Below are 12676 nucleotides of genomic sequence, written 5' to 3'. Positions count from 1 at the left end.
GTAGGCAGGTTGTCTCTCAACAATTCTGAGAGGGCAGAGGAGGTATGGGAATGGAAGCAAAGGGGCTGGCACTCAAGGGCTTGAGGAGAAACATGTGGAATGTGGGTTGAATCCACGAGGTGTTCTGGAGTTGGAGACAATAGCTAACTGGGTTGACACGTCACAGGATTTCGAAAGGACTGATATAACGAGGGGCCAATTTTCTGGATTCAACCCACATGGAGAGATCTCTAGCTGAGAGCCAGACCCGGTGACCAGTAAGAAGTGCTGGTCCCTGTCTTCTCCAGCAGTTGGCCTGGTCTTCTTGTTGCTATGAATTGGCAAACAGCGTCTCTATCGCCTTAACCCATTTCTGGCAACATCTCTGGACCGGCTGGTCCACTAATGGAACCCCCAACTCCCTTTCTTGTTCTGGGAACAGCCGAGGACAGTACCCAAATTGGCATTCGAAAGGGGACATCCCAATAGACGATTGCTGAAATGTATCGTGTGCAAGCTCCACCCAGATCAGTTTGTCACTCCAGGTGGTAGGGTTTCCCAAGGCTAGATGTCTGAGGGTTCTCTCCGGATCCTGGTTCTCCATTTTCCCATTGGTCTGCAGACGGAACCCGGACGACAGACTGGCAGAGGCCCCAATGAGCTTGTAAAATGCCTTCCAAACCTATAGGCAAACTGGGGGCCGCAATTGGATACGATGTCCCGGGGGAAACCGTGAATTCTGAAGACCTGCTGTAACATGAGCTGGGCACTCTCTGAAGCCAGTGGTAGTTTGGGAAGGAGTACCCCGACTGCCATATTAACTGTACCACCCCGAGTTGCCAGAAGACCAGTGACAAAGTGCATAAAAGTGTGGGATCGCGAGCAGGTAGGAATGGGGGGAGTCTGAAACAGACCTTGAGGCAGTGCTTGGGGTTCTTTAGTTCATGCACAGACATCACACCCTAAGACAGACTCCTGGACATCTTTACTCATGCCTGGCCACCAGACAGACTCTAGAGCGAGCCACCCCTTGATGCCCAGTCAGGTTCGAAACATGCACCCGGTTGAGCACCTCCGAGTGAACAGAATCAGGGGGGTCCAGAAGGACCATTACCCATGTCTGCCCCATGTTGCGCTTGGGCTCGGCACACTATCAAGTCTACGTTTCAGCGGACGGGTGCCACCACTCTGGAGCTGGGATTGGAGATTGAAGGATTCACTGTCCTAGTAGGCACTTCAAACTGTCGAGAGAGAACGTCTGTTGTTTTATGATTTTATGATCCTGGGTGGTAAGTAATAAGGAAGTTGAATCTATTGAAGAATAGGGAGTGTTGTGCCTGCTTGGAACTCAGCCTCTTTGCATCTTGGATGTAGGCTAGGTTTTTCATGGTCGGTCCATGACATCTCTGTAGATGCTGCCTGAACTGCTGAGTTCCTCCAGCAGTTCCTCAAGATTTACAGCATCTGCAGAATCTCTTGGATTTACCTTTTCGTATAGAGTTTTTTTTTGTGAGGCACTCACTGTATTGAGTAAATATCCCTATAACGAGGCCTTGGAGTACAAGTACATAGTTCCCTGAAAGTGGAGACACAATTAGACAGGGTGGTGAAGAAGGTGCCTAGCATGCTTGTCTTTATTGATCAGGGCACTGGTTATAAGGAAGACTATTACAACTGTACAAGTCGTTTGTGCCATCAGGTTTCTGAATGGACATTGAACCCATGAACACTACCTCACTACTTGTTTTTAAAAACGCAAGCACGAGGAAATCTGCAGATGCTGGGATTTCAAGCAACACACATCAAAGTTGCTGGTGAACGCAGCAGGCTAGGCAGCATCTATAGGAAGAGGTACAGTCGACGTTTCAGGCCGAGACCCTTCGTCAGGCCTAACTGAAGGAAGAGTGAGTAAAAGATTTGAAAGTGGGAGGGGGAGGGGGAGATCCAAAATGATAGGAGAAGACAGGAGGGGGAGGAATGGAGCCAAGAGCTGGACAGGTGATTGGCAAAAGGGATATGACAGGATCATGGGACAGGAGGCCCAGGGAGAAAGAAAAGGGAGAGGGGGAAGCCCAGAGGATGGGCAAGGGGTATAGTGAGAGAGACAGAGGAGAAAAAGAATGTGTGTATATAAATAAATAAATAACGGATGGGGTACGAGGGGGAGGTGGGGCATTAGTGGAAGTTTGAGAAGTTAATGTTCATGCCATCAGGTTGGAGGCTACCCAGACGGAATATAAGGTGTTGTTCCTCCAACCTGAATGTGGCTTCATCTTTACAGTGGAGGAGGCAGTGGATAGACATATTAGAATGGGAATGGGACGTGGAATTAAAATGTGTGGCCACTGGGAGATCCTGCTTTCTCTCGTACCCCATCCGTTATTTATTTATTTATATACACACATTCTTTTTCTCTCTCTCCTTTTTCTCCCTCTGTCCCTCTCACTATACCCCTTAGAAGGGACAGGGTAGAAAGAGGGGTTGTTTAGGCAACGGAGGGAGTTGATAGATTTATAATAAATACTAGTGCAGAGTTTTTTCTCCTGAGATGGGGACAGATAGATCCAGGAAAGGGGGACAAGTGTTGGAAGTGGTCCAAATGAATTTGAGGTGGCGCGAGTGACCAGCTATCTCCTGGGGGATTCGACAAGGCAGAGAGAGAAGTGTGCGGCCATCGTTTCCTAATGGCAGAACACGAACCCACGGCTAGCTCCGTTACTGCTCGACGATGAAAGCGGGATTGAAACTGGCAACAAGAGCGGACAGCGAGCAGGTACTCATCACCGTCTGCCTGCGTTTGGCCGGTCTGCCTCTCACCGCTGCCAGAGGGAGGTACGGGAGTCTTGGGCCCCACACAGCATGGTTCGATTGCAGCTCGGGGCTGTGGGTTTCTTTTTTGGGGTCTCCACAGTTTGATGTTTAATGTCCTCAGCGTTGAATGAGCTCCACGGCTGTGGGCTTGTTTTTTTGGAGTTCTCTACGGTTCATGTTCCACGTGTTCCTGGTTACTCTTTTTTTTGCTATTTGTTCGAGGCACTTCGGCGCAGAGCTGTCCCCGTGGCCGAGGCCTGTAGTCATCGATACAATGCTAAACTGAACTGATTTGATGACTGTCACCCCTGCCTCCACGGTTTGATGTTTAATACTCCTTGTGTTATTTGCTTGCTCTTTGCTGTTTGCATGATTTGTTCTTTTTTTCACGTGTTGGATGTTTGATGTTTCCTTTGAATGTGTTCCATGGAGTTTCTTTGTTTTGTAGCCGACTGCCAGAAGACGAATCTCAGGGTCGTACACTGTATACATTCTTTGATAATAAATGTACTTTCAAACTTTGAGAATGGACAAGTTAGTAGTGAAGGTGATAAAATTGACAAGTTCTGCACAGGTACAGGAAGCAGCACCAATATGCTCATTGTTGTAATAGAGAAAGAGTTGAGGAATAGTTTGGAACAGGGACTGTTCCACGTGGTCAGCAAACACCGGCAAGGCTGGAGCCCATGCAAGTGTCAATGGCTTTGATTTTTAGGAAGTAAGAGCATTGAAAGGGAGGTTGTTCTGGGTAAGAACAAGTCCATCCGGGCAGATGAGAGTGTTGATGGAGGGGAACTGGTTGGATGTTTGTCCCAGAAAGAAGTGGAGGGCTTTAAGATCTTCTTGGTGGGGATGGAGATGGAGTGAAGATGCAGGATCGAAGGAGCAGCCATGTTTATGGGAAGGAAGAGAAGAGTGGTTTCAGGAGCATGTTCATGCAGGTTAGTTAAATCTGCTGATGATAGAAACTCTCAGCACCAGGGCAGAGGGAAAAACAATGAAGACATCTCGTGGTGAAACTTGGAATAGATAATAAAGGATAAATGAGAAGCAATGGATGCCCACTCAAAGGAAAAGGATGTATCAGAGAAGTAGTGAGTGATTTAGGACAGATTAGCCAGGTAAAAAGGCTTCATTAAGGAGAAAACATATCATTACCCCTCAGCCTTGTTTGTCTGAGCCAGGAGTCACTGTGACCCATTTCTCAGTTCACAAATGCGCCTAATCCATGTAACCACACACTCTGCAGAAGAAAATAAAAGAATAGGAGCAGGAATAGGCCACTCGGCCGCTCATGCATGTCCCAGTATGCAATCTGATCATGGCTGACCTGCTCCAAGCCTCATCTCCTCTTCTGGAAGTGTCCCCATATTATCAATTCCTGAATTTTAAAAAAATACATTTATTTCCTCCTTAAGCATTCCCAAAGATTCACTTTCCACAACTTTATGGAGTAGAACATTCCAGGGATTCACCGCCATCTGTGAAAAGATGTTCCTATTCACCTTGGTTTTAGATGTCTGCTGCCTGATCTTGTAACTATGTCCCTTTGTTTGAGTTTCTGCTGCAACTGGAAACATCTCAATACCTAACCTATGATAGCCCTAAGGGCCTTATATGTTTTCAAAGTTCACCCCTCGTTCTTATAAACTCCAGCAAATTCAGATCGAACAGCTGCTCGTGATAGGATATTTCAAAGGTTTCAAAGGTACATTTAATGTCAGAGAAATGTATACAATATACATCCTGAAATGCTTTTTCTTCACAAACATCCACGAAAACAGAGGAGTGCCCCAAAGAATGAATGGCAGTTAAATGTTAGAACCCCAAAGTCCCCCCAACTCCCCTTCTTCCTGCGCATAAGCGGCAACAAGCGAAGATTCCCCCTCCTCCCACCAGCAAAAAACAGCATTGGCACCCGCCACCGGGCACTCAAGCGTGCGGCAAACACAACAGCAAAGACACAGACTTGCAGTACTCCAAAGACTATGTGTTCACCCGGTATTTGACATACCACAGGTTCTCTCTCTCCCTAATAAGGGAGAAAGAGGTGTCTCCGTTTCACAGCGAGAGGGCAGACATAACAAACAACTCGCTGTGAAACGGAGATGATGTTAAAAGTCCGTTGCGTCGCTTTTTCCAAGCTCCGTGTACAAAGATCTCAGGTCTCTGGGCACACAGCCAAAGATCTCCTAGCTCCCATGACACATCCGCCTGTCTCCAGAGCCCTGAGATCCTAGGCCTCCAAAGGTCTAAGATCTTAGGCCGGGCTCTTGGCATGTTGGATAACAGCCAGTCATAACATCTCGAAACCGGGTCCCATTCCCGCAAAAAACTGAAGTCAGCATGTAACTCAAGGTCAGGGTCTTCAAAAGAACCCTGAAAGGTAAAAATAGAGATATTACAGAGCTGTTTCCGAAGATGCAAGCAAAGGAGTGGCCATTTAGTGCCATCTTGTCATCCCTGTCATCCTAAGAATTAATCTAATGTATCTCTTTTGGACACATCCAATGCCAGTGTGGTAACATCTACTTTGAAAAAGGCACACTCAACAACTTCATGCCAAAAAAACAACTTTTTATCTTGAACTTCAAAACCGCTATGTATATACAGAGGCTTTTTGCAACCCGTATGGCATGGCAGGCACACTATATACGAAGTCCACCGGAAGTAAAGAATGGAAGTAAAACCACCCCCCCCCCCCATTATCCTAATTAGTATTAACTTACTTTTAATAATGCTCACATTACAACAGCCAGTATGCCCTTCTTTAAAAAGGGGCCAAGACTGCGTAGTGAAGTTGGACTTCACCAGGACCCTGTACAATTGTAATACTGCTTTCCTATTTCTAAATTCCAACACCCCTACAATAAAGACCAATAGATATAGTCTTAATCCCAGGAAAAGGGAATCAAAAACTAGAGGGTGTAGGTTTGAGGTGAGGGGTGAATGTTTTAAAAGGTACCTGAGGGGCAAATTCTTTGCGTAGAGGGTGGAATGCATATGGAATGGACTGCCTGAGGAAGTGGCTGAGTAAAAGACCTATGTACAGGCTGTGGATAGGAAAGGTTTAGAAGATATGAACCAAATGCAGGCAAATGGGACTAGATAGGCATCTTATTTGGGTGGACAAGTCAGGCTGAAGGACACATTTCCCTGTTGTATTGCCCTATGATCTTACATACTATTTGCCTTCCTAGTCACTTGTTGCCTTTATCTGCTAACCTTTTTAGAATCGTTCAGAAGAATATCTTGATCCCTCTGTACTTTGCTTATCAGAATCTTATTCCATTTAGTTAATAGTCCACCTCTTAATTCCTCTCAGCAAAATGCATAATCTCATGCTTTTCCACATTAAACCACCCACTCATTCAATCTATTTATATCCTACTGCTGAGTTCTACCATCCTCATCTCAATCTATTTTCACGTAGCTTGGTCAATTATAAGAGAATAAAGTGCCAGGTGATTGCGGCAGTGGGTAGAGCACGAAGGAGTTGGCATTATTTGCCTCTGGCTGCTTCTTTGAACGTCAGCCATATGAGTCATCAAGGAGGACTTGCTTTTGTTTGTAAGACCCTACAAGAGCTTGAGCAAGTCCAGTAAGGGATAGTGGGGCACAGCTGAGAATACAAGAGACGTGAGCTTACAAATCCAGGCATGTTTGAGTCAGGTCTTACAACAGCATGCTACTAAACCTGAGGTCTATGAGTATTGGGTTAGGTTCAGTTGGGTGTATTTTCTAAATTATCATTATGGTTTGGGTTAAGAGCTGCCCAGTACTTTATCCAGGTCAGAATGATTTGCTTATCCAGTGCTCTTGATCCACAGCAGTGCATGTTCCAGTTAGCAAGCCTTTATTTTCCCTTTGAAATAGCCTCCAGGTCAGGTATGGAAAACTATAAATATTTGTGCTTATGACAAGTTGGCTATGGTTCAGTCATAAGAACTTACGGAAAGAGGAGCCTGCTGAAGCCAAGTTACTCCTCGAGCCCATTAGTCAGATCATGGTGGGCCTTTGGCAACACACTGGAACCATGGTTTTATTTCTACCTGTTGCCCATAAATCCACCATAGACCACCAATCTGTTTATCTCAGCCATGAATATAGTCAATGATGCTGCCTCCACGGCATTCTGGGAGAGAGAGTTCCCATGATTCACAAGTTTCTCCTCAACTCCACTTTAAAAGAGCAATCACTTATTAGTTCCATATTCTTCCCTCAGCATCACCCTCAGAACCTTACACATTTTGATAAATCATCTCTGATTCTTCCAGCTCCATATATGGTAGGCCACATCTATTTAATCTTCCCCCATACAATGACCCCTCTGCCTAGGAATCAAATTAATATGGCGGCTTCTAGTGCAGGTATTATAGCAGCTTACTGCAGGAGATCAAAACTATATGTTACTCTAGGAGAGGTTTCCCCAGTGCCAGGTAGAATTATAGTCATAGAAACAAATAGCATAAAAAATAGCCCTTAGGCCCATCTAGTTCATGCCAACCCATTTAAATTGCCTACTCCGATCAACCTGCACTGGGACCATTGCCCTCCATACCCCTATCAACCATGTACCTATCTACACTCTCATGACCCCAAGGAGTAAAGTCCTAACCTGTTCAATCGTTCCTTACAGCTCAGATCCCCCAGACCCAGCAACATCCTTGTAAATTTTCTCTGTACCCTTTCAACCTTATTTACATATTTCCTGTACATAGATGACCAAAACTGCACACAATACTCTAAATTAGGTCTCACTAATGTCTTATACAACTTCAGCATAACATCCCAACTCCTGTATTCAATACTTTGATTTATGAAGGCCAATGTGCCAAAAGTTTTCTTTCCAACGCTATCTACCAGTGAAGCCACTTTCAATGAATTATAGACCTGTATTCCCAGATCACTTTGTTCCACCGCACACATCAGTGCCCTACCATTCACTGTGTAAGACCTACTTTGGTTGGTCCTAATGAAGTGCAATACCTCGTACTTGTCTGCATTAAATTCCATCTGCCATTTTTCAGCCCATTGTTCCATCTGGTCCAGATGCTGCTGCAAGCCATGATAGTCTTCCTCGCTGTCCATTACACCCCTAGTCTTGGGAGCCAGGACTGATCTCTGTGGCACACCACTAGTCACAGGCCTCCAGCCAGAGAGGCAACCAAACACTCTCTGGCTCTCTGGCTTCTCCCACAAATCCCATATCTAATCCATTTACCACCTCATCTTAAATGCCGAGCGACTGGACCTTCTTGACCAACCTCCCATGCAGGATCATGTCAAAGACCTTGCTAAAGTCCATGTAGACAACATACTCTGTCTTGCCTTCATCAACTTTGCTGGTAATTTCTTCAAAAAACTCTATAAATTTGGTAAGACATGACCTACCACACACAAAGGCATGCTGCCTATCCTTAATCTGTCCTTGTCTATCTAAATGCTCATATATCCAGACCCTTAGACTACCTACCAAAATTTTTCCCAGTACTGATGTCAGTCTCACTGGCCGATAATTTCCTGGTTTATTTTTAGACCCTTTCTTAAACAGTGGAACAACATTGTCTATCCACCATCCTCTGATACTTCACCTGTCACTAGGGATGATTTAAATATCTCTGTTAGTGCTGTGACAATTTCTGCACTCACTTCCCATAAGGTCTGAGGGAACACCTTGTCAGGCCTTGGGATTTATCCACCCTAATTTGCCTCAAGACCGCAAGCACCTCCTCCTCCGTAATCTGTACAGGGTTCATGAAGTTAATGCTGCTTTGCCTTACTTCTATAGACTCTGTCTCTATCTCCTGAGTATATATAGACGCAATATAAATCATTTAAGATCTCACCTATCTCTGTTGACTCCACACAAGGATTACCATTCTGATCTTCCAGAGGACCAAATTTGTCCCTTGCAGTCCTTTTGCTCTTAACATGTCTGTAGAATCCCTTACGATTTCCCTTCACTTTGTCTATTTGGAAAACTGCATGCCTTCTTTTAGCCCTCCTGATTTCTTTCTTAAGTTTTCTCTTGAATTTCTTATACTCCATAAGTACCTCATTTGTTTCTGCCTATACCGACTACGCACCTCCCTTTTTTCTTAACCAAAGCCTCAATATCTTTTGAAAACCAAGGTTCCCTACACCTGTGATCTACACTTTTTATTCTGACAAGCTTGGTACTCTCAAAATTTCACTTTTGAAGGCTGCCTGCTTACCAAGTACACTTTTGCCAGAATACAGCTTGTCCCAATCCACACTTACCAGATCCTTTCTGACTCCATCAAAATCAGCCTTTCTCCAACTTAGAATCTCAATCCGTGCACCACTCTCTTGTTGGCACATCCACGTACCGATTAAGGAAACTTTTCTGAGTGCATTTCACAAACTCTATCCATCTAGTCCTTTTACAGTATGCGAGTCCCAGTCAATACGTGGAAAGTTTAAATCACCTCTTATAACAACCTTATGTTTCTTGCAACGGTCTATGATCGCTCTACAAATATGTGCCTCTAAATCCCGCGGACTGTTGGCAATCTGTAATAGCGCCCCATTCTGATGTGGTTAACTTTATAACCAAGTGGAGGTTATGCATGCTGCCCCTGCTGAAATAAGTCTGCTGAAATTCATTTGAACTTTCATTTTTTTTTCTTTCAGGGGATTTTAAAGAAGGAAACATTGGGAAACCTGGAAAAATACGTGCTGAAGGATGTGAGTAGATACTTCCTGCTTTTCATGTGTTCAGATTGCAGCTCCCAGAATCAGAATTGGATTTATTATCATTGACTTAAGTGACAAGAAGCACAGGACAAAGACATAAAATTACTAAAAATTACAAAAATAAGCAAATAGTACAAAAGAAATCTGATGACCAAAGGTGAAGAAGCTGGTACTGAATTGTTGAATGTAGATCTTTAGGCACCTGTAGTTCCTCCCTGATGCTAGTAGTGAGAAAAGAGCATGCCCCAGATCCTTAGTGATGGATGCTGCCTACTTGAATCACCTCCTCTTGAAGGTGTCCTCAGTTATGGGGAGGATTGTGCCAGTGATGGAACTGGTTGAGTCTTCAAGCCTCTGCATCCTCTTGCGAACCTGTGCATTGAAGCCTCCATACCAAGCTACAGTGCAGCCAGTCAGAATGCTCTTCACTGTATATCTATAGAAATTTGCAAGACTGTTCGGTGGCATACCTGATCCCCTCAAGCTTACCTCGAAGTAGGGCTGCTGCTGTGCCTTCTTCGTGATTGCATCCATGTGTTGGGCCCAGGAGAGATCTTCTGAGATGTTGGCATCCAGGAACTGCTGACCCCTCAATGATACTGATGTGTGTTCTCCTGCTTTGCCCTTCCTGCTCCAAACTCAATTATTTGGGCTTGCTGATGTTGAATGCGAGGTTGTAAGCCATACTATTTCACTCCTGTATGCCTCTTCATCTCCTGGTGTTTTGTGGCTCTAGGGTTGCCAGTCTGGAGAGGCTGCCTTGGAGCCTTCAGTAATTACACTCTCCAGAAAGAGATAAAATAAGGACTTTTCTCCAGCCCTTTACCTTTCCCATCCACCTGGCTTCACCCATCCCTTTCTAGCTAGTCCTCCTTCTCCTCCTCCCACCTTCTTATTCTGGTGTTTTCCCCCTTCCCTTTTGAATATTGAAGAAGGGTCTCGGCCCGAAATGTCAACTGCGTATTCATTTCCATAGATGCAGCCCACCCTCTGAGCCCCAGCGTTTAGTGTGTGTTGATGAGGACTTTTAAATGTGTTCTATGTTTTGATAAGTGATTTTGTTCTGTACAACCATAACGAGGAGTGCCAAGAAACCAATGTTTGACTAGGTCTTTTGATTAGAAGCAGGAATAAACCTCCAGGAATGTACCTAATCAGAGCTGGTAACCAGAAACTATCCTGCATTTGTTTAATAAATTCTTGTTTCTATCTGTACTCTTTGGAATTAGAAGAATCAAGGGTGATTTTATTGAAAAATAAGATCCTTGGAGGAATGACAGGGAAGCTGTTGAATTGTTCCCACTAGTGGGAGATTTCCAATGAGGAGGCTTTGTTACAAGCTTATGGAGTGGTCCTTTAAAGCTGAGCTGCATAGGGTTTACTTCTCACAAAGAAGGTGGGGAATCTCTAGAACTTTCTACCCCAGAGAGTTGTGGGGGCTAGATTACTGGGGCATTTATGGAGGAGGTAGCTACATTTTTGAAAGACTAGGTAATTGATAGCTAATGGGAACTGGCACAGAAGAGAAAGTGAGACCTGGGGCAGATTGGCAGCTGTTTGGTGAGGCAAGCTCGAGGAGTCAAGTGGACTACGCCTGCTTCTGTTTACCTAAGCTGTTACTATGCTGCCAGTACCTATGGAAAACAGGGTTTTCTTGGGAAGTGACCATGAGATACTCTTATTGACGAGGAAGGAATTTACCTTTTCCTTTTAAGCAGATAACTGTCATACCCCTTTTCCTTACACTCAAGAGCAAAAGTCATCACTGCTGAATCTTGATGCTCTACCTTGTCAAAAAAAAACAAATTTTGACTCATCTGCCTGCAGTTGAATGTCTGAATAAGCATAAATTTGCAAAGAATAAAATATCTTGTTTCTATTCCTTTGCCTCTTCCGTCCTGGCATCAGCATGTCACATTTTCCAGTGGAAGTGAGTCTGATGATTCTGTTTGTGTGTGAGTGACCTCCACCCGGCCCCTGTGACTCAGCCTGTGTTATATTTGACACATTCTTTGCTGTATGCTTTAACACTTTATCCCCACTGCCAATGCAGACTATGTCGGTAGCTTAGTACAGTTATAATAAGACTTGGTGTAGTCTCACCTTTTCCATTTGGCTACAGGAATGGACCAATCTCCTGTAGTGGATGTGGTAATGGAGCATAGAATGAAAACATGAAAAATTTTCCCTCAGGCTGCTGGAGATTTGGAACACTCTTTGGCATTATCAATGCCAAGTCTCTCACTGTCAACATCCTTGGGTCACCATTGATCAGAAGCTCAGCCACATAAGTATTGTGGCCACAAGGAGAGCTACAAAGGCTGTGGGGTGCAGAATACTCCAAAGCCATTCCACCACGTCATATAGAGACTAATAAATCTGATTTTGATTCACCTACAAGGGATAAGTGTACAATTCAATACAGGGGCGTGATGGAATATTGGTCGGCTGCCTGAATGAGTGCAGCTCACACAACTTTCAAGAAGCTTGGCACCATGGAAGGCATCTCATCCACTATTCATTCCACCCACGCATGAAATTTACCGTGTGTCCTGTCTACAAAGTATACGGAAGTTACTCAGCCAGGCTATTCCAACATCACCTCCCAAACCCAACATCTTTACCACCAAGAAGGACAGCAACATTTGGTGCAAGGGAACACTATCACCTACATGTTCCACTCCAAGCTCTGTAGTACCCTGCCCTGGAAATACATTGCCCATCTTGTATTGCTGCACCTGAATCCTGGAACTCTCTCCCCAACAGCTTTCTGGAAGCAGCTTCACAAGGAGGGCGGCAGCAATTCAAGAACATGGCTCACCATAACTTTCTCAAGGATATTTAGCAGTAGCCATAAACACTGGTCGTGCCAGCAATGCCCAGATCCCAAAAAGTGAATAAGTAATGAAAAATCTGAAACCATAACCAAACCTAGGTGAACCTCCTAGCTGAGGACCGAGTGCTGGGAAATGAGAATTCTCTGAATAATTTTCTCTTGGCTGACAAGAACATGATAGGGCAAATTTATTCTGTAGATATCTTTGATTCCAGCTACTTACATACTCTCTTCAATGAGTGATGATACAGGTCTATTTTTACTTTATTTGGAGATACAGTGTGGAACAGGCCCTTCCTGCCCAGCGAGTTGCAACGCTCAGTAACCTAC

The 12676-nt window shown here is 44.6% G+C and overlaps 1 protein-coding gene across 3 annotated transcripts in view; it reads left to right on the top strand.

The window, feature by feature from the left end:
* Positions 1 to 12676, top strand: part of LOC140201748 (cytosolic purine 5'-nucleotidase-like) — a 122896-nt gene that overhangs the window by 59214 nt on the left and 51006 nt on the right. For all 3 annotated transcript variants that reach the window (XM_072266365.1, XM_072266364.1, XM_072266363.1), the window contains exon 8: positions 9448 to 9501. In XM_072266365.1, coding sequence (XP_072122466.1) covers positions 9448 to 9501 — 54 coding nt within the window. The remainder of the gene's footprint in view (positions 1 to 9447; positions 9502 to 12676) is intronic.

Source organism: Mobula birostris, chromosome 8, assembly GCF_030028105.1.
Source record: "Mobula birostris isolate sMobBir1 chromosome 8, sMobBir1.hap1, whole genome shotgun sequence".
NCBI classification, from domain to species: Eukaryota; Metazoa; Chordata; class Chondrichthyes; order Myliobatiformes; family Myliobatidae; genus Mobula; species Mobula birostris.
This window is presented reverse-complemented; position numbering and strand designations above follow the sequence as displayed.